This window comes from Maylandia zebra, linkage group LG14, assembly GCF_041146795.1.
Source record: "Maylandia zebra isolate NMK-2024a linkage group LG14, Mzebra_GT3a, whole genome shotgun sequence".
Taxonomy (NCBI): domain Eukaryota; kingdom Metazoa; phylum Chordata; class Actinopteri; order Cichliformes; family Cichlidae; genus Maylandia; species Maylandia zebra.
In genome coordinates, this window is record NC_135180.1 from 23,416,020 (window position 1) to 23,443,407 (window position 27,388).

The window sequence follows — 27,388 nt, forward strand, 5'->3', positions numbered from 1 at the left end:
GTGTTTTGCCTTGCAGATAGGCCACAGCACTGTATGCCCTTTCACTGGCATCACAAAACACATGTAATTCCAAGCCATCCTTGCTTTCTTGTTGCATATTGATTTGGTACCACCTTGGTATGGTGAGCTGGTGTAACTGAGTAAGCTCTGAACACCACTGTTGCCATTCTTGTACCAGATCTGGTGGCAATTCTTCATCCCAAGAGAGCCCCCTCTCCCACATTGCTTGGAACATGCACTTGACCCTAATGGTGAAGGGGTTCAGAAACCCAAGTGGGTCATAAATTTGTGCTGAGGACTGCAGCACGCTTCGTTTGGTTCCTTTCTTCTCTGTTAGAAGCCTCACTAGAGAACTAAGGTCAAAGGTGAAATCATCAGGCTCTGGCCTCCACACTAATCCAAGCACCTTTAATGCTACTCCATTCGTTTCAGGTGCCATCATGTAGTTTGTGGAGCTCTTCTCCCATTTCTGCCTCAGTTCAGCTGAGTTTGTCATCCATTTGCAAAGCTCCATACCAGCAGCCGCCAGTATTTCTTTGGCATTCGTCGTTACGTGATACGCCTCTTCCACTGAGCGTGTACTTAAAATGAAGTCATCTACGTAAAGTGACTCCCTTATTGTATTCACCACTTGTGGTTGGCTTGTTTCATATTGTTTTAGATGTCTTTGAATTGTCGCTGCAAGCAGAAACGGGCTTGGTGTAACTCCAAACACCACTCTCGCCATCCTCAGAATGCGCAGGTGATCATTCACTTCTCCATTCGGTGCACCTGAGAACCACAGGAACCTGACTGCGTCTCTGTCCCTTTCTGCAAGACGTATTTGCAGGAATGCTTGTTTTATGTCTGCCAGAAAGGCGATTTCGTGTTCCCTAAATCTAAGGAGAACACTGAGCAGATCTGGATTCAAATTTGGGCCCGTAAATAAGCAGTCATTCAGCGACAGACAGCCTTCTTCATGGGACGATGCATCAAAGACCACTCTTAATTTTGCAGTTGCTTTGTCCTCTCTCAGCACTGCATGGTGAGGCATATAATACATTACAGAATCTGTGCTGCTGTTTGGTGTCACTTCCTCTGCAATGTTCTGGTCCAAGTAGTCCTCCACCACTTGATTATACCTGCTGAAGAGTGTGACATCCTTCTTAAATCTTTTACTCAGACCTTCCAGCCGTTTTTTGGCAACTCTGTAGTTGTCTGAGAGCTCTACCCTTTCTGGCTTCCATGGCAACTCCACCTGATATCGTCGTTCTTTAAACATAGTCGTTCTCTCAAACATCTGCAGAGCCTCATCATCTTCTGGGTTCTTTGTTGTCTCATTTGTAATACCCAGAGACTCTATTTCCCAGAATGCTTTCAGTTGCTTGGAGAGGAGTTTCTCTTCCTCACACGGAAGGAACATGCAGGCTGCCTCTGTAACACTTGAGGCAGAAACCGGCCCCTGAACAGACCATCCGAAGGTGCTCTCCAGTGCCACCAATGTTTCTGTAAGTCTCTCCACCCTTCCTGTCACGATCTGCCAATAGTAGTCAGCTCCTATGAGGACAGCAAGCTCTGGTTCCTCATTGGATCCTGGGAAGTCAGCCAGTTGTAATCCTCTTTTCTTAAGCTCATGCTGGATCTGTTCACCAGGAACCTTCATTATTGCCGAGCACACTTGTGGGGTCTCCACAGCTTCTATTACAATACTCTGGCTAGGATCCCAGATATTTTTTAGCATAACCTTCACTATGCCGCGCTGTGATCTTGTGGGAAAGGAGGACCCAAATGTGTGTAGTGTCAATGTCTCTTGCCTTATTACTGGTAAATTTAGGCACTTCACCAACGTTTCATGTATGAAGCTTCTTTGGCTGCCTCCATCTAATAAGCAACGAGCTATCCTTCTGCCTGACGGGCCTTCAATCCACACCTTTGCAGTCTGTAGCAACACAGTGTTCTGTTCACCTGGTTTCACTCTTACTGAATGAGGGAGCACGGAGGAGACCACTGCTTCTTCTGGTTGGGATGGGGCCTGTACATCCACCCTTTCACCACCGTACACAGCAACGTGATGTCTCCGTCCACATTTCTCACAGGACACATTCTTGGTCTTACAGAATCTTGCAATGTGTTTCTGTCCCAAACACACAAAACATCTCCCCATTCTCTTTAACTTGTCCTTTCTTTGAAGCGTGTCATTATTTGGGCAGTTTTGCGATTTGTGATCGTCACTCTCACAGAATATACAGGTGTTTTGTTTCTGGCTGGCTGTGTACAGGGCAGCAGTAGATTGTATGCTAGGCCTTTTAAACCTCACATCGTTGAACGGTGGCTTGTACAGTTTATTTTCAGCTTTCTGTGGGTTGTACGACTTTGTCATTTGCAGCGTTCTTTCCCTGCTCTGAACCTCCTTCTGTAGGAATGTGACCATTTCTGACACTTTCCACTCTTCATCTCCATTTCTCTGACGGCTGTATTCAAGAGCTATATCATCTGGAATCATCTTTAGCAATATTGGGCATAACAAGCTTCCGTAGCTTTCTGACACTACACCCAATGACTCTAAACTTCTGATCTGAATTTCACATTCATCATATAGCTGCCTCAAAGCATGCACATCAGAGGATTTTTTAACAGGTGTGAGGTTCAGCAGTTTTGACATGTGCGCACTAATTACTACATCCTTTCTTCCAAATCGGTTTTGCAGTAACTCAATTGCGTTGTCATAATTTTCATCCGTCAACATTAGTCCTGCAACTGCCTTTGCTGCTTGGCCAGTGAGATAGGTTTTCAAATAGGTAAACTTCTCTCTTTTGCATAGTGCATCATTGTGGTGAATAACAGCTTCATATTGACTCCAAAACTCCTGCCACAAACTGGCATCTCCATCATATTTGTGAATGATCAGCTTAGGAAGCTTTACCGATGCTCTCTGTGCCAATGAATGAGCAGAGTTAGCGTCACTCACCCTTTGATGTGCGGCTCGTTCGCGGCAATCCTCATTTCTCTTAATTATGCGCCGTGCACGGCTCTTGGACAGGATGATGCGCTCCTTATATTCCTCTGTGCTTTCGATCTCCATTTCCAGGTCATCCAGAGCTGTTTTACGTTCTATTTCACTATCTAAGGCATACAAGCTGAGCTCCTTTGCCGACAGCATTTCCAGTAATGCGCTCAGATGGTCAGTGTCCGGATCTGGTTTAGCCATTTCGGAGTCAATTTGATGTACAAGTCGTGTGGTAGCACCTCTTATCGTCCCACGTTTCCGTTTTGTTCTTTCCATTTCTCTCTGATGCTCATCATCTGCCACTCCCGCAGCTTCGGCGGCCGCGGCTCCACGTAAGTCCTGTTCGCTCATTTCTCCCAGGTTTCGGCACCAAAAAATGTTGTGGCAAATCCACTAGCCCAAAAAAATGGATCGGACATCAATTGGAGAAACGATAGTCTTTATATAAGGCTTCAAAAAGGGGAATGTACAACAAATAAACTGCTCGACATCAGAGCAACATATAATGGCTTCCCAAACTTTCTTTGCTAGCTAAAACCCAGAGTAACTTTCATCTACCACAAAGGATTCTGGGAAACGCAGTTTCTAATGAAAATAACTGTTAAATGCTCCCTTTTAGCAGAAATTAAATCTATAATTAACAGCCCTCACTAAACATGTGACTAACACTTAAATCACTTACAAAATAATCAAAATGCTGTTATCAAACAAAAACTGCAATAAAATTACAACATATGGCTATCTTTTGACTTTTAGTGGCACCTTTAATAGTTATCCTTTATAATGTCCTAACTTAATGAGTTTAATGAGTCATATGATATAGCCAATGTCTGGTCTTGGGAAAGGTTAACTTTATCTTCTGTGTCAACTAGTCAAAGTGTGGTTATATCATGAAGTGACTACAGTCAGTAACAAATATAGAAGATAGTGAACACGATAGGAAGTTAATTCATTTATTCTTTGAGATGAAGCTGGTTTAATTTTCATTTTACAGATATAATTTTCATCTATAAATTCACACAATGAAAGATTGACTCCCCACTGAACTCTGTTGCATCAATATTGCTTCAAATATCTACTTTATGCACCACAGTTATTCTGTGGTGCATACATTAAAGGCTGCTTAAAAAGCAGAATATTAAAAAGAAAGTTCACTGTTTGATAGATTTACATTGAGAGCTTATTAAGGTTCAAAATTGAGGAAGGAGAGTACAAACCACCATGGTCCAGAAGATCTTGGTCAAACAATGATTTTAATGAACACACACGTGTGGGAAGACAACTCTGTACGCAGACAGCAATTGATCTTCGACTTAAAGCATAAACAGATATTTTATAGCATCAGGGTTTGATTTACTGACGCCCCTTCATGCGTCACAGATACATTTTATACATAGATCAGATCAACACCACAATGACTTTTAACCCAGAAGATCATCTTCTATTTTCATGGCCGATTCCTCCGGTCAACCTTTCAATTCCTCTTTCTTGCCGAGAAGACAAGGACGGTTCCTCTTTTACCGAGACATGACTAATCTCTCTCTCCTCTAAATAAATCTAACTCGTGTGTGTGTGTGTGTGTGTGTGTGTGTGTCACGACCTCACATGCTCTTTCTCAATTCACCTGTTGCACTTCTGACCTTTCACTAGACCAGAGGCTCACTGAGACTATGTGTATGTCTTCTACTAAATAAATGTTTTAACCAAGAACCTCTACTAAAACCTTAATATGAAATGACCTGATATATAAGTGTTTTGTAAGCATGTATTGCAATTCCTTCTATGTTCTAGTTTTCCCTCAGCATGTATCACCTGAACAGTCACGTCAGTGAAGCTTAAGACCTTTAAAGAACCTGAACATCAACTCAAATAAGCACAGATATGCAATGTGTACAAAATAGCCATAACTGCACCTGGAATACAAAGTTAACATCATCATAAACATCTTAAGGCCATCTTAAAGCTATCTGTTACATTGTTAAAGCAATGATCATACTGCAGATTATATTATTAATGCAATGGTAATAATGATGATTATTTAACAATAGCAGTAAAATAATTTCCCTGCTCCACATTCCCTCTCTCGACCTCTGGAACACCAGAGGTCGCAATACATTGTGTCCTCGCTCAGACAACCTCATGTCATCTAATTGGTCCAGTAATAAACACCCGCTCCCATTCGAGAACACTCCATGTGTAAGCTTAGGTTTTCTCGGTCCCTCTCTGGTGGTCTCGGACCTCCCTGTGGTCGTCGAGATCTTCTGCAAAGGAAACAAAACACCTTTTCCTGCACCTCCCTAACTTATCCTATTTGGGACTCTTTAATCAAAAGCATGATCCTAATTATGCTCTTAACTTATTGACTTGTATTTATATATATTCTTCAACGTTCCTCATCACTTTAAAATTCTTTAAGCGCTGGTTTCACGTCCGGTTGCTCGCTCTATTTTTCCCTTATCTGATCATCAACATCCTGTGCACAAATTGTCGCTGCTGCAAGTTCCTCTACTCTAATCTTAAGTCACCTTTTTAACAAGAAAATCATCGTAAGCGCCTATTCTACTAAAAGATCCAAAAGAAAACAACCACTTTAATCAATTAAGTTTAAGCATATAAGCAATTACTCCTGTATACATTTCATCATAGCTAAATGCTGCCTAAAAACAACTCCTATGTGTTAACTTCATTTTAACCTCACATTTCCTATGTTATAACCCGTTTTTGGTATAGCCTTTTTATTTCATTTGCTCCTTTTAATTTAACAATACCTTCTAATTCTAGTTTATCAGACTTAACCAAAATATATGCTTTCCTTCCTCTTTGGTCCTTCTTTAAGTTCAGTTAAAAGCTAAATGAATTTGAGGCCTTTTGCCTGGAATCAATACTGTCATGTGTGTTTCTGTGTAATATCTGTCTGTGTAAGCCTACATTATAACCACTACTTCTAGAAATCAAAAGAAATCAAACCTGTTCTCCTCCTTCAACCCTCACTAATTTTCCCCAAAGGATATCTTTTTGTCAACGTGTCCCACAATTTCCCTCTAAGATTTGTACACAGCTTTAAAACCCTGGTATTGTATCTTCTAAACAGGATTCAGTTCTTTAATCCTTTAACCTTAACATAAAAATAACAGTTTCAGTTTTACCATACCCAAATGACCAAAAACCCCAAAAAGTCCTGAAATAATCCTAAATTATTAAACCCTAAATTCCCCCTTTTATTTTTTGACACATTTCATGTGTCAAAAATACTATACATCCACAATACTATACAAAACTTAAAATGCTCAGTTTTCCCCACTCATGATCCAATCTATGTCATAAAAATAAACTTAACACAGAACAATTATCAGTCATGTGTTTCTACAATTAATGGTAACTGAGTTATATCAGAAAATGCCTCCCCCGTAACATTTGGCCTTCTCCCAACAATATACTATAATCCCATAATCTAACCCCAGTCAACAAAACAAAACAGAAATTTTCTCTGGTAAAAACAAATTGTTTGTCCACATTTATTCATCCTCACATTCACTCACACATTCACTCCATATTTTTGCTAATAGTGGAGCTTCCCGCGTCAGATTCTCCACCCTCAGCAAAATGAGCTCAGTCCTTTTTTATTTTCCATAGGAAAATATTTCTTTATGCTTTTGGACTGGATTGACTCGCATAAAATCCTTTTTACAGGGACTTACGACCTGAATAGTCCCCACAGGTAGCTTTCTCCTCAGCTAATTGTAATCTGGAAAGCCCCCTTATATTTGCTCTCCCCGAGAATTTGTCAGCGCTGTTGCAGGCCTGCTTAAAACAAAAATGAGAACAAATAGAGCTGATTATTAGCTCATGAGAACACAAAACAAAATCACCTGACAGGTTTTCTTTAAGTGCACTGTTACAAAATAATGGGCCCAATTCTAGACATGTCCATGTTTAATCAAACTTCCTTTATTAAAAACAAAAACAACAACAACCCGAACCTAACGGACAACATCAACCCATCACCACAACAACTTCAACAACCTTAAGCACACAAAAGTTTTGCCATCACATAATTTCACCTCCTCAATACACCGAAAGTCTCATTAAAACCACACAATTTGCACACAAAAATCACCCCCTTTAACATACTTAAATTCAGCATAAAACCCCCTTACGACAACATATAATCACTAAACTATAAATTTCCTACCCCAATCTGTACTTCTCTTGTCTGCCATGCTTCCTCTTCTGAAAGTCACTTCCTCAGTCACACACACACACACACACACACACAGGAAGTTCCTTCGTCACCACTCACTCCAACTAATTTGCATACTGAGTCATCTCTCAATGAGTTGCTGTAACAACAGAAACATATGTTTAAACATTACCAACTCATTAAATCATTTTATTTCTTTCTACAGTGATCACTACTTGATCACTCAGTACGAGAGAGCACTCCTAAGTCACTCTTTTTAAAACTACTTTAATCACCGTTTGTTTTCATAACTCACTCCCTTCGTCATATAACTTCTTTGAGTTATTCCTCAGCTTCAAACTCAAGTTTATTTCATTAACCATTCACACCATTCTACCACTCATAAAAGTAGCAAGCTGATCTTCATTGCGTATCTTTGTGTTCTAAGCCAGGTTTAATCAGTATCTATACAAATAATCATCATGAGCTTGTCTTGTCTTTATAAGGTTAATGCATTTTCTGTTTGTGTATGTTGCTTTTGCAGTGTGTCAGACTCCTTCATAATTCTCCACCAAATTTACTAACCCTCATTTTGATTTCCCCTTAAATAACAGCATTCCTTGTCCTCAGCCAGAAGTTAGGGCTCCACTTGCCACTTACCCCCTCCGCCTTAGCCCAGCGGCTTTACCCTTGAGGTCCCGTCTTCTTCACTTCATCTCACCAGTGAGTCTGAGCTCACAGGGACTGAGTGAGGCCGAGTAATCGTGACTGTGCCTGCCTTAGGTTGTCCCAGGGTTTCGAGGTGGGATCTTACCCGTCATGGGCTATCCAGCCTTCCATACTCGCCTGATACGGGGCCCAAGTGGGCAGGGGAGGGAACACACTGGCTCTGGAAATTAAAGGAGTGTAAGCTGCTTCCTTCATTGCATCTTATATTAAACTATCTCACTTCTGATTCCTTCCTAGAATAATTTCACATATGGCACTTTGTGTATGTGTGTTTTCTATTCATTAATGTAATTGTCAGTTATTTTCTCTCTTCATTTTACTTTTTTATCTGTTGGTTTGTAACGTTCTACTTTAGTTCTACTAAATCTTGATGTAAAAACAATACACCCTTATTTCACGCACACACACTCTGCAGACTTCCTCTGTTCACACACCGCCTTGCACTCACTCTACTATAATCTTTCATAGTGTTATTATTATTTATTATTTTGTACACATCACACAGAATCATTCAAATCGAGTACTCACAGCATTCACATCACAACGTTCAACGTGCTCACTTTCAATCCTGCAAGACGCAGAGATGGACATCTCCTTCACCTAACATAAACTAAATTACCATATCAACATACAATTACTGAAATTCAGACTCAAATACACCGTCTGTTTTAATAAAGTCAAAGAGTAAACGGGTGTACCAAGTGTATGTACTTATGTGTTTTTAAACTGAAAGAAAAGAAACTCAAACTCTTATAACATCACTCATGCCTCTCTCAAATTAAAAACACTTTCAAACTTTAAAACATCCTACTTTACATCACCAAAGAAATACCTCTCACACCTTTATTCATCATTCAAAACCTTCTAGTCACCGCATTCACACTTAAACTGTGACCAGAGTTGAGGAATATAACTCAAAACACACTTTCCTAAGAGTATTTTAGACATGCTTGTCATAATCAAAAAGTGCAAGTAAAAAACAAACAAACAAAAAATTGAAACCTCCATTACTTCTCACCGCACACACAAGAAATTGAAAAAATAAACCACACCAGCAACTAATGCTGGAGAAAAGTTACTACTGAAAGTAATATGTTAATCTTAAGTATATACAGTGCACTCAATATATTTATATATCTACATCCAAACTCAGTCAATTACTATACATCCACTACGGCAACTCAATACTTTATTTATAGTCCTCTAATAAACATAAATGGCATTTTAAACACACTCAACAATGTTTGCAGCAGTATTTGTAAAACCAACTGTGGTTTAAACAGTTCACTGCTTACTCATTTGCATTTTCACTCACACACACACCGTCTAAAAATAGCTCCAGCATTGCCTCAGACTCCTTTCACACAGAGATCTCTTATTTTATATTACAAAGACATCTTATATTTACAACCACTGTCAGATCTGTCAGCTTTAGCGCCTACACAATTTCGACAAATTTAAAATAACCGCCCAGCGGATAAACTCCCTGAGTTTTTTGCGACCAATTAACCAGTATCAGACTTTAACTGTTTCTGGCCTCATCTCTAAAATCCCTAACTCAATTTAAAAGCGTCAACCAACCCAAACTTTGCCTGAAGCTCTATTTTTGGCATTACACAGCCAAGGCTTACCCCGAAGTTTTAAGTTAAAGTTACACGCCCGAAGTCCAACTTCTTCTGACCAAAAAAGCGCAGGTACCGTTCGAAACGGTAAGGAGACTCTAACTCCTAGCTTAATTCCAGGATGCCCTGTACCCCACAGTTAAGCCAAACTGAACTAACCCTGTTCACCGACAGGTCAATGTCGCGCGTCCACGACAAGGAGGGAGCATAACCTCCGGGCTCTGCGCTTCCTACCAGTCCAACTGGCGTTCTTGAGTAATTTATAATACTTTGAAACAACAGTAAAACACCCAACAAAGTGTATGACTGAGGCAGATCGACCCTGATGGACAATGGGGACTCTAACCCACAAATTGACCAACAAAGGTCTGACCTAATGACCAACCGGGACTTTAACCCACAAAATGACCAAATTCCCTACCAAACTACTTGAGACTCTAACTCAATTTCTTTGGGACTTCAACCCAGTATTTAAACTTTTCCTGGCAGACTCTAACTGCTTTAGCAGACTTTAACTGCTTTCATTTCTTCTTTCTTCTTAGCAGAACTCTAACTGCTTCAACTCATGAGATTTTTCATCAAAATCAAAACAGACATCCACCAGTAATTTCAGTGAGTAGACTTAAATTTTATCATATCCAATTTGGCACACTTTGGAAATAATTCAACAGGTAGTGCCTTACCTTTGGATAAGCCGGCTTATGCCCACTCACTTTGACCACTGGAATTCATGTCTGCCCGTCAGACCACCTGAGACCACGAATTTCACCGTCTACACCTCCAATCCTCCCTCCTCAATTACCGGACGAAGCCCCCAAATATTAAGGTTCAAAATTGAGGAAGGAGAGTACAAACCACCATGGTCCAGAAGATCTTGGTCAAACAATGATTTTAATGAACACACACGTGTGGGAAGACAACTCTGTACGCAGACAGCAATTGATCTTCGACTTAATCAAAGCATAAACAGATATTTTATAGCATCAGGGTTTGATTTACTGACGCCCCTTCATGCGTCACAGATACATTTTATACATAGATCAGATCAACACCACAATGACTTTTAACCCAGAAGATCATCTTCTATTTTCATGGCCGATTCCTCCGGTCAACCTTTCAATTCCTCTTTCTTGCCGAGAAGACAAGGACGGTTCCTCTTTTACCGAGACATGACTAATCTCTCTCTCCTCTAAATAAATCTAACTCATGTGTGTGTGTGTGTGTCACGACCTCACATGCTCTTTCTCAATTCACCTGTTGCACTTCTGACCTTTCACTAGACCAGAGGCTCACTGAGACTATGTGTATGTCTTCTACTAAATAAATGTTTTAACCAAGAACCTCTACTAAAACCTTAATATGAAATGACCTGATATATAAGTGTTTTGTAAGCATGTATTGCAATTCCTTCTATGTTCTAGTTTTCCCTCAGCATGTATCACCTGAACAGTCACGTCAGTGAAGCTTAAGACCTTTAAAGAACCTGAACATCAACTCAAATAAGCACAGATATGCAATGTGTACATAATAGCCATAACTGCACCTGGAATACAAAGTTAACATCATCATAAACATCTTAAGGCCATCTTAAAGCTATCTGTTACATTGTTAAAGCAATGATCATACTGCAGATTATATTATTAATGCAATGGTAATAATGATGATTATTTAACAATAGCAGTAAAATAAGTTCCCTGCTCCACAAGCTCCACTGTAAATCTATCAAAGCCACATTCAACACATAGAATAAACTCAAGATCATTTATCTGCTTTGTTTGCAACAATGAGGAAACAGGCTTCATTTGGCCATAAAGCTGCATGCATATCAATTGTCCAATATACAAGTCCCAAAGAGTTCACACAGTCCTGAAAGGATTGACATTTTAAGGATTCCATAAAGTATTAAAAACAGTCCTTATATTGAAAATTAGATTTGAATCTTAAGCTACAGAGAGCAAAATTAAAAACCAGCTCAAAGACAAAGTAATCCCCACAATATATCTGTTTTAGAAACATGTACATTTAGAAGTGAAGGTTATAATGCTACCAGCCTATCTGTTCATTATTGCCTTTGTTACATTTTGAAGTTCAGGGTCTAGCTGCTGGGCTGGTGTCAGCATACACTCAGCTTTAGTGTGAGTGCTCAGTATGCAAAAGGCATATTGATTAATTTTCGGTGAGTGGTGATCCTAGGTGAACACTTGGAAATAATGAAATGGAGTGGCTGCAGAAAAGAATCATCGATGAAACCAGTGAAAATATTGTCTTTGTTAAAGAAGTAGGTCTTCCCAGGAATCAGTTTAGGATAGCTACAGCGATCATTTGTTTCCAGGACGTAGGGCAAAGGCAGAGCTTTCACTTTGGCCTGCATCCCATAGACCTTCAAAACATTCCTGAACACAACGCTCTGCAGAGAGACACTTTCCACAGCCCCAATGTACACTAAGGAGAAAGATACACAAATATATTACACTACTAATTCATATCAATTCATAAATATCATTTTTTTTACCAATATGTTTTTATAATACCTCTGCAAAGATTAGCTTTATTCAAATTATTCACAGATAGAACTCTGGATTCTGAAAAACAAAGAACATTATAGACATATTATTGGTAAAGTGAGATCTCTAGGTTGTGCAATCAAGATAAATTGACATAAAATTAAGTCCTACTTTGTAAGAGAGAATGTGTAACATCTAAACAGACCTTTTATCATCTTTCTCTGATCCTGTCCTGCTTCATGGATTGATCTCAGCCTCCCAGCACAGCATGACCACAGGCTGGTGTTATAGTAGAGGTGACCACAGCAGCTAAACCCTGTCTTGGCAGAGTACAGCACCTCTTTGTCCTCACTTGAGCAGCAAATGTCCTGGATTTGAAGATATATCATCAATTATGGTTAATGAAAGCACAACAGTTTGCAGTCATTGTGCTAATTCAGGCAGTCCACAATCTCACATTCATGGTAAAAAAAACTTCCTTGACTTACTTGAGTTATAGTATATACCTGCTTAAAACCTAATAATAATAGTTATGGTGCAACATAAGCTGTATTTAAATTAGAGATCCTTCTTTTCTTTAAAAAAAATCACCTGTGTATATCAACGAGCTCGTCAATAGCTTCAATGCTAAAATGTTAAATGTAATGGACACTATTGCTCCCATTAAGGTGAAGGTTATCTCTGGAAGGAAAAAGTCTCCATGGAGAAACTCCACACTGGTGAAAAATGAAAAAAGAGTGTAGGAAAGCTGAGCGCAGATGGAGAAAAACAAAGGTTCATTATGACATCTATAAAGAGAAACTTCACAATTATAATTTACAACTGAGGAGTGCAAGAAGGTCCTACTTCTCTGACATCATCACTAAAAACAGTCATAATGCTCGGGTCTTATTTTCTACAGTTGACAGGCTAACAAACCCTCCTGTGTCAGTGGCAGCTGAACTTCACTCGACCATGGCCTGCAATGACTTTGCCAAATCCTTCACAGAAAAAATCCAAAAGATTAGACAAGCAATTGGTACATCAAGAGCAGATCCAGGATATGTACTGTGTCCACCAAAAAACTGTTTAAACACCATCAAACGGTTTCACCCGATTAACAGCAAAGACCTGGAGGACATCTTAAGTTAACTGAACTCCTCCTCCTGCTGTTTAGATGTCCTGCCAACAAGTTTTTTCAAAAGGTCTCAAAGACTTTAGAGTCAGACCTGTTACAGATCGTCAACTTTTCTTTAATGTCAGGTGTGTTTCCAGAACCACTAAAAACTGCTGTAATCAAACCTATACTGAAAAAGGACAATCTTGACAAGACACAAATGAACAACTACAGTCCGATCTCAAATCTCCCATTTTTAAGTAAGATCACTGAAAAAGCAGTTTCTCAACAGCTCAGTTACTTCTTAAAACAGAATAATTGCTACGATGCCTTCCAGTCAGGTTTTAGACAGAACCACAGCACTGAAACCGCTCTGACCAAAGTGTTTAATGACATATGTCTGAATACAGACATTATAAAGAACAACAAAATAAACTATCACAGCTATGCAGATGACACACAAATATATATCACAATGTCACCAGGAGACCGAGGCCCTGTACAGGCTCTTGGTAAATGCATTGAGGAAATTAATGACTGGTTGTGCCACAATTTTCTCCAGGTAAACAAAAACAAAACTGAAGTAATAGTTTTTGGTGCCAAAGAAAAACGATTACAGGTCACCAGAGAACTCCAATCTATACACCTAAAAAACACAAACCAGGCGAGAAATTTGGGTGTAGTGATGGATGCAGACCTAAACTTAGAAAAACACATTAAGACAATAACAAAATCAGCTTACTATCACCTCAAGAATATTTCAAGGATAAAAGATCTGATGTCTCAACTAGAGATGGCACGATACCACTTTTTTATGTCCGATACCGATATCATAAATTTGGATATCTGCCGATACCGATATGAATCCGATATAGTGTTTTTTAATCAACAAAACTGTTTTTTATATCTTGCTGCATTTTGTATAAGTTCATACTCAAGTTTAAAACAACAACTACACTAAAGCTATTCTGTTATACCTGTATGCAAAAAAAAAAATTTCATAGTTCAGCAACACTGATCAATCTAATAAACTTAGACCTACACCATCCTCCCTATTCTGGTATTTTAAAGAGTACTTAGCGTAAATATTAAGCAACCTAACTAATAGGGTTCCAACTCCCAGCAACAACAAAAATAAATAAATAAAAAACAGGGAACCACCCCTCACGCTCCACCTCATGATGCTTAATCGACGTAATCAACCTTAATTTGATGCAGTGTGAAAAAAATGCACAGAAATCAATTATTTTTCAAGAAATATTAAATAGATTCAACATCTTTCTTCAACAAAATTGCAGACTGCACAGATGGTACATTCCCAAAGGAAAAAGTACTATAGCTTACTAGAGTATATTAGACTTAATAGTTACTATATACAGTAATTGACTTCTATTCATTTTACATCAAATTAAAACTTTGGGTGTCAGATAATTATTTATTAAAAGCTCGACATTTTAAATGAGAATAAGAAAGAAAAGTATGTCTTTGTGCCCCCTTTTCCCTGTTAATGCCCTATCGGCCCCCCTGGCTAAACTTTGCTAGATCCGCCCCTGCACAGCTACCAGCGTCAGCTACGTAGAAAAAGATCCTGGTGTAGAAAGTAATATTAAATAAATTCTAACAACAGCTGATCAAGCTTAAACGTGCTGCTGTTGTTCAGCCGCTGGTTTCCTCTTTCTGGTGCAAAGTGGGCCAAAAGCAAACAAGAGACACGGACTCGCGACAGAAAAGCCGATCAGCTGATCGTTAAGCAGTTTCATGATTGAAGTAGCAGCAAGAAGAGGCAGTCGCTTGTTAAGCTTAAGGCAGGAATGCTTTACAAACATTCAGAGATGGACTTACACACTTGCTTTACTTCTCTCGGGATAACTTTGTCGGAGATGAAATGCCGGGTTGCTAGCGAAGCTCCACATGTTATCCAGACCACCAACAGGTCCCGCATGCCACAGCCGCTCTATCACGTGATGCATACTGCTCCGACGTGCTAACGTTCTGAGGTGAGTTACGGCGTGTTGCAAGTTTTGTGAGGTGCTTTCGTGATATTTAATGGATCGGATTACATTTTTTATTTTTCTCCGATATTTCTGGAACAAACTCCCAGAAAGCCTCAGATCAGCTGAAACACTCAGTTTATTTAAATCCAGGTTGAAGACTCACCTATTCTCAGCTGCATTTGAATAAAGCACCAAATCCACACTTTTAAGCTTAAATTTCAAAACTTACATTTTAACTACTGATTTTATCTACTGTTCTGATTTTATCTACTGTTTTTTCTATCAATTTTAAATCATGCTTTTTATTTGTTTTTGTTTTTTAATGTCTCTGTAAAGCATCACCTTGTTGTTGAATTGTGCTATATAAATAAACTTACCTTGCCTTCCCTATGTCTTTAAGCTCTGCACAATACAGACAGTCGGAGACCAAATGCATTCTAACATGCTGTTAAACAAAGCTTCAAACAAAGCTTCTGTTCAGTAAATAATACTTCAATTGCATAGTGGTGTGGACCTGCTGGTTTCCTCAGGGTTTTTCTCCTGCCCTATCATTTTCTATCAGTTATAAGTTTCCTTTCTTTAAACATTATCCTTCATATTTTTTCACACAAAAAGGCATAAAAATCTGCCAAGGTTTACTAGTCACTGTGATAATCCCTTGTGAATAAGAGAGTAGCCAAAAGTAGCTTTTATAGTAGCTAAATCATGTTTTGTACAACATTTTAAAATGACCACAAGAGCAAGATGAAGCCTGTCAGAATTGCGCATAACAATAGTAGAAAATACAAAATGATTTGTTGCTGTCATTTGTGTCACTGACTTTACCTGTGGCCTTTGCAGAATGGATCCACAGCATTGTGCATCCCCTCCATGCTTGTCTAACGATGTCAGATTGTACAGTGTTCCTGCACAGCACTTCATCTGTGGGTCTTTAATGTTGTAGGCTTTGACCCCACAGCAGTAAATGTTTTCTGATTTGAGATGCCTGGTTGGGAAACAGAGGGACAAATTAATATCAAATAAGAAGAGTGATAAATATGTTCATAAGAGGGCGAATTACATTAGTCTATATGTGTATTGCTAGATGTTAGCATAAAAGATAATGTCTTCATTTGTGCACTGAAAAAACAGAACATCGTCAGAGTTGCTGGATCTGCGTCTATATGGCTCTGTAGTTTAAGGTTTGTATTCTTAACTAGTGATTATATGATCATGGGTCTAATGCCACGTTAGAAAGTAATGCAAAATATTGATAAGATTATTTTCTCCAGGGATTAAAAAAGGAAAAACAATGCATCATGTTTTAAAAAGCAATGAGCAATGTTCATTAACTTATTTTTTTTTTTGTTATAACATTCCTCTCATTGACATATGACACATAACAAATAAAGAAAGACATAAACATAAATATGATCTTCTTTTGGTATTTAGGTATCGCCACAACTGGCAGCAAAGTTCGTGAAAACAAGCTCTGATAGTTACTGCATCTTACGAGCCACCAAGATTCAGCAAGTTCAGCTGTTACAAAGCCTACCATAAAACAGCAACTGAGACCTGGATATGAATAGCTACTGAGTTGTGTGATAATTCATACATTAACACTGGTTCCAGCCCATATGGCAATACAAAACATTGAATGTTGCAATAAATGCAGTTACTGAATATGAATGTACATTCATTGAACACTGGAGTCATGACAAGCATGCACATGCACAGGTTTTAAGCACCAAGCCCAGACAGAGACTCAGAGTGATGAGGCAGAGAAATTCTTTTAGTAACTCAATGCATTGAAAGGAAAAATAGGTGGGAAAGACCTTCGGTATGTCTGGAATTTCTGCCTGTCTCGTACAGTGGGGCAAAAAAGTATTTAGTCAGCCACCGATTGTGCAAGTTCCCCCACTTAAAATGATGACATAGGTCAGTAATTTGCACCAGAGGTACACTTCAACTGTGAGAGACAGAATGTGAAAAAAAAAATCCATGAATCCACATGGTAGGATTTGTAAAGATTTTATTCGTAAATTAAGGTGGAAAATAAGTATTTGGTCACCTCAAACAAGGAAAATCTCTGGCTCTCACAGACCTGTAACGTCTTCTGTAAGAAGCTTTTCTGTCCCCCACTCGTTACCTGTATGAATGGCACCTGTTTGAACTCATCATCTGTATAAAAGACACCTGTCCACAGCCTCAAACAGTCAGACTCCAAACTCCGCCATGGCCAAGACCAAAGAGCTTTCGAAGGACACCAGGAAAAGTATTGTAGACCTGCACCAGACTGGGAAGAGTGAATCTACAATAGGCAAGCAGCTTGGTGTGAAAAAATCAACTGTGGGAGCAATCATCAGAAAATGGAAGACATACAAGACCACTGATAATCTCCCTCGATCTGGGGCTCCACGCAAGATCTCATCCCGTGGGGTCACAATGATCATGAGAACGGTGAGCAAAGATCCCAGAACCACACGGGGGGACCTGGTGAATGACCTGCAGAGAGCTGGGACCAAAGTAACAAAGGTCACCATCAGTAACACACTACAACGGCAGGGAATCAAATCCCGCAGTGCCAGACGTGTTCCGCTGCTGAAGCCAGTGCATGTCCAGGCCCGTCTGAAGTTTGCCAGAGAGCACATGGATGATACAGCAGAGGATTGGGAGAATGTCATGTGGTCAGATGAAACCAAAGTAGAACTTTTTGGTATAAACTCAACTCGTCGTGTTTGGAGGAAGAAGAATACTGAGTTGCATCCCAAGAACACCATACCTACTGTGAAGCATGGGGGTGGAAACATCATGCTATGGGGCTGTTTTTCTGCCAAGGGGACAGGACGACTGATCCGTGTTAAGGACAGAATGAATGGGGCCATGTATCGTGAGATTTTGAGCCAAAACCTCCTTCCATCAGTGAGAACTTTGAAGATGAAACGAGGCTGGGTCTTCCAACATGACAATGATCCAAAACACACCGCCCGGGCAACAAAGGAGTGGCTCCGTAAGAAGCATTTGAAAGTCCTGGAGTGGCCTAGCCAGTCTCCAGACCTCAACCCCATAGAAAATCTGTGGCGGGAGTTGAAAGTCCGTGTTGCTCGGCGACAGCCCCAAAACATCACTGCTCTCGAGAAGATCTGCATGGAGGAATGGGCCAAAATACCAGCTACTGTGTGTGCAAACCTGGTAAAGACCTATAGTAAACGTTTGACCTCTGTTATTGCCAACAAAGGTTATGTTACAAAGTATTGAGCTGTATTTTTGTTATTGACCAAATACTTATTTTCCACCCTGATTTACGAATAAATTCTTTACAAATCCTACCATGTGGATTCATGGATTTTTTTTTTCACATTCTGTCTCTCACAGTTGAAGTGTACCTCTGGTGCAAATTACTGACCTCTGTCATCATTTTAGGTGGGGGAACTTGCACAATCGGTGGCTGACTAAATACTTTTTTGCCCCACTGTAAATGATTTACTTTATTAATCTCAGAGGAGATTATGTGGGCACAGTTGTTCCATGACAGTAAGAACAGTAACTAACTAACTAAACCAAATAAAACAAAAAAGTGACAGAGTTACAAAAATATAACAAATAGCTCTAATTACAAATATCCCAGTACATTAAACAAAATGAAATATATACAGGTGACATTGAGGTGCTCCTCTTATCATAATGATGTTGTAATTTTGTCTGTAGAGGGTGCGATATTAAGAGTAAACAAAAAAAGCAAATATAATACCAGTGAATATGAATGTGATTTAAAAAAAAATTCAAGTGTTTAAAACCATTAAAAAGAACACACACACACACACACATACACACACACACACACACACACACACACACACACACCTGTGTCCATTGCAGCAGATCTCAGCATGAGGCTGGTAAATTTCTGTCCCACAGCAGTGTTGTCCTGGGCTGCCATGAAAGTGAGAACAACACATGGTCCCTTTAGCCGGGTTGTAAGGAATACCCATCTCTGAACATTCCTCTCCATCGTCTCTGCCCTCGTACAAGGTCTTATTACAACACAGAACTCCACGTTGTGCCGAGCCATACGGCGTCTCTCCACAGCACTTGAAGAATCAGAGGCAATGAATTTAAGTGTGAAGCAATGCAGACAAAACCAGGCTTTTCCTCTACACATTCAAATGCACATAGGTGATATCCTACACACACACACACACACACACACACACACACACACACACACACACACACACACACACACACACTTTTGCATTAGTTGTAACTGCTACCTATGCCTTTAGATGACCTTTAGACATCAGATCGTAAATACCCTTGGTTACTGTATAAAAGGAGCAGGGTGGAACTCAGAGCTCTCTGATCAAACTTGCATAGAAAAAGCTCTTTTTTTCTTCTGGGATCATTCTGTACCATTCCTGTCAGTGCTCCAGATTCAAGTGTTCTTTTAGTAGAATTTAATACTGAAATGAATGTGCATACATTAGCTAATTTAAAAAGATAAAAATTGTTAACCTTTGCATTAAAAAGTTAAAATTAAAACTCTTCCAGCTAAGCAGCCAGAATAACAAGTAAAGCAATTAGTCCATTACTTGATCTATCCAAGGCTTCCACGCAGATACACATCCATCACAACAGACTTGTGTGCGTGGGTTATACACAGTTGGTGTCGTCTTGCTTAGACCTAAATAGAGAGATGTGAGGGTCAGAAAGGTGGAAAGAAGAGAGAGGAGTTGCAATAAAAACTTATCAGACTGAACATGTTGAGATAAATGATATGTGGAAAAGATGACTTAGAGAGAGAAGAAAATACACGTTCCCTGTTTCGCACACTTACTACTCGAGTTTCAAATACAATACCCTCTTTAATAGACATAAGTTTATTGTCTCCATCTGCAAAGGGTAAGCGACGCACAGAGGAATTACCTGTCAGAAAAAAGAACCCTGATGGCATGTGAAGCCAAATGTGCAAAAATCAGAGTGAGGTAAAACTGTGGTAAAGTGGAGGGAATAAGTGAAAAAAGAGTTGGGTGACTTTCTGGTTCAACAACATGTCATAAAGATAACAAGTTATAGCGGTACAACAAAGTTAATGAACCCATTCAGATCTCCAGAAATGTTTTTAACAAACGAGCTGCAGTTTGCCATGTGTTGTTGGGCTAACATCCTTTTTGGAGTTTGCAGTTTATGGGAGCTAGTTTTATCCAAAAGATGTTGCTCATCTAATGAGTCATTTCCATAGTTAAGGAAAAAAAAAAAAAAAACACACTTGCTTTTTGTCTCTCTCCCCTCCTCTCTTTTAATTTCACTTGCTCTTTATTCATTAAAAAGCTTTGAGTAGCCAGGCTTTCATGCGTCACCTGCTTTTCCCATGACGTTGATCCTCGCAAGACAGACTTCTTAACCGTCTCAAAGTATGATGACACATGCTTCATTGTCAGTAAGCATAAAGAAATTTAGTTCACTGTCTGGATTTATCTGAGGGCAACCTGAGAAGTAAGTCAGACAGAAACAACTCTTCCCAACATTCTGTTTTTTTAGTCAAATCGTTCAGTCATTTGTCTCTGTGGCTTTATTCACAGCCTTTACTGTCGCTTCCTCCCACATTTTTTTTGCCTTATTTTCAGCAGGGTTTGTTATTGGCTAATTGTCTGCCTATAACAACAAATATTTTACATTTAGTTGAACTCTGTTTGTGGCATGAAATACTGCTCTTTTTTGAGTTAAAGCATCAAACCATTTGTTAGGGTGTGGGGCTTGAGTAACTTGCATCATGAAAGCCTTCTTATTACTGAAAAATAAATCGAGGATTTGGAAGAACTTGCTGGCATGCAGATGTCTTTTTTTCATGTTAGACAATGCCCAGTTATTCTTTATAATAGATTACATGGTAGTAAAAGAGTACAAAGCTGGCTCGAGAACCATCACAGACGGAAAACACGTAGGGCACAGCAAAATCAAAAAAAGGAGTACAAAGGTATATGTGTTCCTGTCCCCGTCTTTTAGAACTGTTTAAGGTTTATGACTTCAAAATGAGCGAAAATTGCACCATTTCTTATTTTAATATCATTTTCGATTTACATTATTAGTTTAGTATTTTGTTGAAGTTCTTTGCTTTCACACTGATACACACAAGATACCAAAAAGCTCTAACTGCTATTGAAGCTGTATAGTTAAGATCACCCTGTGGTGCCAAGTCACATCAACTAGTAACTAACAGATAAAGTGGATAAATGTCAAAACAAACATGGAGACGGTGTTACCTGAGGCACAGAACCAGTGAGGCTTTTGATTTCTCTCACAGCACTGACTTTCCTTTGGATTGTAACATGATGACCCACAGAGGTGTGTGTTTGGTTCAGTGCTGTGGATGTACAAAGACGGGCAAAAATAAACACACAAGCTGTCCACATCACATGAACAAAACCACAAAGTCGAACACAATTAATAGTTTGTTTGTTTTTTTGTTCTTTTGTAAACAGCATAGACTAATGTATGGCACACAAGTGTAAAATATGTATAGAGATTTCATTTAATAAAGTCAAACCGGAATAAATGGAAAGTGGAATGGTCCCTTTACCTATCTTTAGAGGTATGTGATACATCTTATATACCTATATCTGAAACCTATCCCAGCTACCATAGAGGCAAGCTACACCCTGGACAGATCACCAGCCTGACGCAGGGCTAACGCAGAGAGACAGACAACCATTTGCATTTACTCGTACAGGCAATTTGGAATCACCAATCAACCTAACACCACTAACTGCATTTCTTTGGACTGTGGGAGGAAGCCAGAGTACCCGAAGAAAACCAACACAGGCAAGGGGAGAACATGACAGAGAGAGAGAACTATATAAACATATAGATATGGATGTAAATTACATGAATTAAAAATTCCCCTCTTCCCCCTGCTTACCCCTTCTTCAAGCTTGGGTCCTCTGCTTGTCTACCACTACTGTGTCCGGTTCATAGCCATCACCAGTTTGTCTGTCTGTATCTGGAAGTCCCACAGGCTCTTAGTTTGGTCATTCACAACCACCCATGTCCTGTTTAGACCTCAGGACTTCCAGGCCATACTCTGCACAGATGTTCCTGTATGCTATGCTGGTGACTTGGTTATGGCGTCCTATGTATGCCCTGCCTGTATGCATCTTGCACCCTACTGTTATGTGGCGGATTGTCTCAGTGGCATCTTTACACAGCCTGCACCTGGGGTCTTGCTTGGTGTGGTAGACTCCAGCTTCTACGGATCTTTTGCTCAGGGCTTGTTCCTGTACTGCCATGATTAGTGCCTCTGTGTTGTCTTTGAGACTTCCAGATACAGATGGGCAAACTGGTGATAGCTTACCAACCAGACATAACAAAGGTGAAAAAGCAGAGAGCAGTGCCGTGGTGATACAATTAGCTATAAGAAGCAAGATTAGAAAGAAGGACGCTTGAGAAATGCCAAGGGCTGACAAAGACCTAGAATAATTGCAAAAAGTTCCTTTAACCTACCAGTTGGGTTGAAGCTCTGTGATCTGTAAAATAAAATGGGATGTAAAATTATTGTTTAAGAAAGGACCAATACGTTTCTTTATTGACCAATCTAAGGCAATTAATACTTTTGTTACAGTGTGCTTACCTGTTTTTCCACACCTGTGGACAAAAAGCATCAAGATTTTTAAATAAGAAGGAAATATGCTTAATTTCAGCTTATATTTCAGTTTACTGAAAAAAACAAAAAACAAAACAATTTCCACTTGAAAGGCCTGTAGAGGGAAAGACAAAGTCAACATACAGGCTTCACTCACAGTAATTAGCATAAGCTTCCTTTAACCATCCAAAGGAAAATGGAAAAAGGGAAATTTGCTACAAGCAAACTAATCGAAAGCTGATTATTTTTTTAAGCAAATGTAACCATGCAGACGCCTCAGTTTGACATACCTAAAGACTGATATGTAAAGTTGGATTCAAACTACAAAAAATGTCATGAAATCCATTCAGCAAAGAATGACATGCTATTATGTACTGAGCTGACCTGGACTGAAATTCTTGACACAGCAGGGTGAATCCTTCGATTGTATCTCCAACTTTTCCTCATTTGAACAGCAGCACTGAGTCTCAGTGTCATACTGGCTGTGACCGCAGCACTCATGGTGACGGGAATTCCTCACCAGAATTGTCTTATTATCAGCTGGACCACAACACAACTGCTTGTCCTTATCAAAAACATCTGTGGAAAAGATCATTGTCTTTTTTTTTTTTTGACTTCAAATATAACTCAACTGAGAAGCTGCTCCAATATCCTCAAAATGTTTGAATGGAGTACATTTCACAGAAATTTAATTTAGTCTTCTTTTCCAACTGTGTGTCTGCTCACCTTTACCACAGCATTCAGCCATTGGTCCACGTTTTGATATGATGGTTGATTGACAACATATTTCATTGATTGGGTTGTACACCTTTAGGTCACAGCACTTGGACACCTTTTCACTCAGACCCTGAGTAACACTGGCTGTTAAAACAAGACACAATCACTAGAACCACTGTCTAAAATCAGTACCAGAAAGTCCACAAGTTTAAAGAGAACAAAAAAGTTCAGTCTAGTGTGGTATTTTCATTTTTAGTTGAGCAGCACTGAGTCACTGGAAACCTAGAACAAAATATGAGCTGGATGAGCTTTGATGTCCACTCAAAAAAAAACTGGGAAAAATTATAAAAATGGATAGGCATATCCAATTTGACCTCAGGACTTCGAGGCCATAATCAGCACAAATGTTTCTGTATACTATGCCGGCCACTTGGTTATGGCATTCCACGTACGACCTGCCTGCTAGCATCTTGCACCCTGTTGTTATGTGCTGATGGCTCAGAGGCATCTTTGCATAGTCTGCAAGTCTGCACCTGGGGTCTTACCTGGTGTGGTAGATCCCAACCTACCAGGTTGGGGTTCCAAGATGCTAGCAGGAAGGGCTAGCATCTTGGAATGCCATAACCAGCTGACTAGCATAGTATACATATACAGGGACATGCAGAGATAAATGTAGCTATAACAAATGTTGACAACATCAGGAAGAAACATGAGAAACTTGAGAAATACCAAGTGCTGAAAGAGGAGAGAGGACATGGAACCAAAACCCAGTTTATATGTTCTCTGGAGAACATTAAAGTTCCACACAGAAAGGCCCTAGCCAGATGTTGGATGTTGGACCTTCTTACTCCTAGACAACAGTGCTAAACACTGTGCTATTGTGCTTCCTTTCAGTCTAAATTGGTACAATTCAACTCCAGTTTTAGTTATGTAGCTAGTTCATAAATTATTACCTGTGATGTTGTGTTTACAACAAGTGGCTGTTTCAGGATTGTAAGGCTCATTTCCACAACAAGACAAACTTCCACCTGGGTGAAGTCTGTTTCCACAGCAAGTAGCCTCTTGGATGTCATACACTGTTCCATCACAGTCTTTTCTGAAAAGCGAAGATAACCAAACCCAGGATATCAACACTGACAGTCATTTTCACAGACATAAAAGTACATATATATATTAACTATAATCATCACATCATCTGAACAGTCAAATCTGTACAGATTTCCTCATTTTTGCTTTATTATACTGCCCTCTGATGGAAAACATGTTAACGTCTACATACAACTAGACCATCGGTGTGCAAATAGATGCACTGCTTAGCTACAATATGACTGAAGGGATCACGTTTTAACATCTCCCTGTCTGTGATTGGCTGGTTTTGTGGCACAAATATAACGGTGTACAAAAAGAGTTGAAAGCGCACGGGCAGAAATGTTGAGAGCGCAAGCAGCACATTGCGAGCAAGCGCAAATGCAAAAACTCAGCGAGAGGGGCTGCTATTGTGTGTGTGTGTGTGTATGGATAATATCAGACAGTAAAATGCATTTTTTGCACGCAGCAATGAATTTTGTTCACTCAAATTTAGCTTTTCTTGGCTCAAATAAAATTCTTTTTAATTTCTCCTCAAAATGCAAGCTTGCAGAATTTGCAGGTGCAAGTCTAGACTTGCTCTTTACATGCGCTCACTTTTTTTTTTAACGTGAGCTCAGAATAGTGGCACAAAAATAACGCTAGACAATCTCTCCCTCTCTCTCTCTCTCACACACACACTCACACACACACACTCACAAAGGTTTACCTAGCATTTCATCATGTGTCTGGTGTTTTCGTGTTTGTTGTTGTTTTTGGGGTTTTTTTTAAATTTTGTTTTATTTTGCGAGTTGGTTATCAGATGCTGCTCCAGCCAGCCAGAGAATCCACCGCTGCCCCGTCCTCTCCTCCCTGTGCCGCAAGCAGCGGGCGCACCTCGCCCTTACCCCCAGCAAATGAGCGTCAGAAAGCCGATCGGTGCCTGGCATGATGTCGGGGCAGCTAATTTATTTTATTTTATTTATTTTTTTTGCCGATGCCCGCCCACCCGGCATCGTGGTGGCAACCGCCCGTGTCAAAAACCGCTACTAATTAGACCAGGGGTCGGCAACCTGCGGCTCCGCGTGGTTTGGGAAAATAAATTAGAAGTATTTAGCTGAAGTGTATTTTATTTATATTAGTTCTTTTTTTTAACTTGTAGTTCTAAATTATAAGATTGTGATATTGAAATATAAAAATAAAATTACATTCTATTATTTTTTGATCGCTCAAAATAAGCGTCACACTCGCGGAAGCCGGTATACCCGCCGAAACGCCGTGCATTTATCGGGACTTTCAACCCCAAGTAGGCCAATTATGGGTCTTCGGATCCACATTATGTCAGCAGCTATTCTCCACCGTGAACTATGTTAAAATCAAACACCGCTCACCCCTCACATATAACAGCTTATAGTCCTGCATAAAGATGAAAGTGACTTCGTACAGCCCCGATTTGCAGACGCTGTGTGCAAAGGTTCAGGAGCAGAAGTCCCATTATAAAGATATCACGGCAGACCAGACGATGTTTCTTTATAGGCCACTTTTCACACACGGTTGCTGTACGTATACAGCCGGCTGTCGCTTTTCTGCTCACAGCCCGACACATAACAACACAACAGCATAGATAGCACAGACTTTAAGGCGACGACGCGTGATTGCGGGTGCCGCTCAGGTGCGTTCGCCTCCCCTGCAGCGGCGCTGCAGACCACGCCCCGCCACACACATTAACCAGGTAAAATACATATTTAGGCAGAATTTTGAAAATATCTATTTTTCATTTTTTTTTAGCAGCATAGTGCTTTTTTTCCCCAGTTATTTTTTTAAAAGTCAGGTCAAGGCTCCAAAAGCACAAAGGCGATATGTGTGTGGCGGCTCACAACAGTTTTTGTTTGCTACATGGATCATTTTTGTTCAGCTGGGTGTCTTTCCTTTTGTTATATTTTTTTTAAGAGTTCAAAATACGTTAATTACATAAAGCAACACACCTTAGTTGTTCACACAAAGCATAAAAGTAAAAAACAATATATACAGTGTTATCTTCATTTTAGATGTCAAAAAGTATTTGCGGCTCCCAGTGTTTTCTTTTCCGTGGAAACCGGGTCCAAATGGCTCTTTGGGTGTTAAAGGTTGCTGACCCCTGGACTAGACCATCGGTGTGCGTGTAGATGCACTGCTTAGCTACAATATGACTGAAGGGATCACGTTTTAACATCTCCCTGTACTCAAAAATATCACGATGTCAAGAGTTGACAAGTAGATTCTTAATAAATTATCTGCTTAGATTGGAAAGTGTCCTTTCACTTTGGAGGTCTTCGCACATAAGGTGAGGAAAGTCTGTCTCACCGGTAACAGTCGTTTCTAGAGGCTGCATCAGTATCTCCTGTGGGCTCTGTCAACAAGCACATATTTCAAGTAGTAGTTTAATCAATAAGAACTGAGTCCGTTTAGAAGAGAGAATCAGTCACACTGCCAGATTTTATTTTTCAACAACAAAATTGATGAGTGGACACGCAAGGCATGCAATAAATCTGGGGTCTAGCTGACGACAAAAGTGTTAAATTGTCCACTGAAAAAAAATGAATTAATTTTCATCAAAAATAATAACAAATCTGGCAATGTGAAATGTAGCATGCACATCAGCTTTTAGAAGAAAAATTCAACCCTACTTACCGCAAGCGAAAACCACCAAAGCTGAAAAATGAGCGAAAAACATTATTATTCAATTTTCTAAAATTGTGATTTAAATTATTCGAAATATATCCCACAATTGTAATAAAAAAAAATATTTAAAAAAACCAAAAAAAAACATACCAAATTGTAGAACCCCAAATAGGAGCATTTTGGACCACTTTAATTGAATCTGATTGCCCTGAAAGT

At 39.6% G+C, this 27,388-nt stretch overlaps 1 protein-coding gene across 1 annotated transcript; it reads right to left on the reverse strand.

The window, feature by feature from the left end:
- Positions 1–10,389: 10,389 nt before the first annotated feature.
- On the reverse strand, positions 10,390–27,370 carry LOC101464947 (uncharacterized). Its single transcript, XM_004543650.4, has 15 exons — positions 27,323–27,370; positions 27,182–27,202; positions 26,855–26,900; positions 24,400–24,542; positions 23,456–23,590; positions 23,114–23,308; positions 22,718–22,731; positions 22,591–22,613; positions 21,354–21,454; positions 19,683–19,774; positions 18,955–19,181; positions 15,937–16,096; positions 12,227–12,389; positions 12,049–12,099; positions 10,390–11,959 (listed from the first exon to the last, which is right to left on the reverse strand). Exons 1-15 carry the CDS (start codon positions 27,348–27,350, stop codon positions 11,661–11,663), a joined length of 1,698 nt encoding a protein of 565 aa, XP_004543707.1. The 5' UTR covers positions 27,351–27,370; the 3' UTR covers positions 10,390–11,660.
- Positions 27,371–27,388: the final 18 nt, after the last annotated feature.

Excerpts from the sequence above, each read along its gene's own strand:
- LOC101464947 (XM_004543650.4), bottom strand. The coding sequence starts at position 27,350 with ATGCTCCTATTTGGGGTTCTACAATTTG. Across the intron at positions 12,390-15,936 it reads CCATTCTGCAAAGGCCACAG|GACATTTGCTGCTCAAGTGA; the intron begins GTAAAGTCAGTG and ends CTTCAAATCCAG. Across the intron at positions 11,960-12,048 it reads TAAAGCTAATCTTTGCAGAG|TGTACATTGGGGCTGTGGAA; the intron begins GTATTATAAAAA and ends CTTTCTCCTTAG.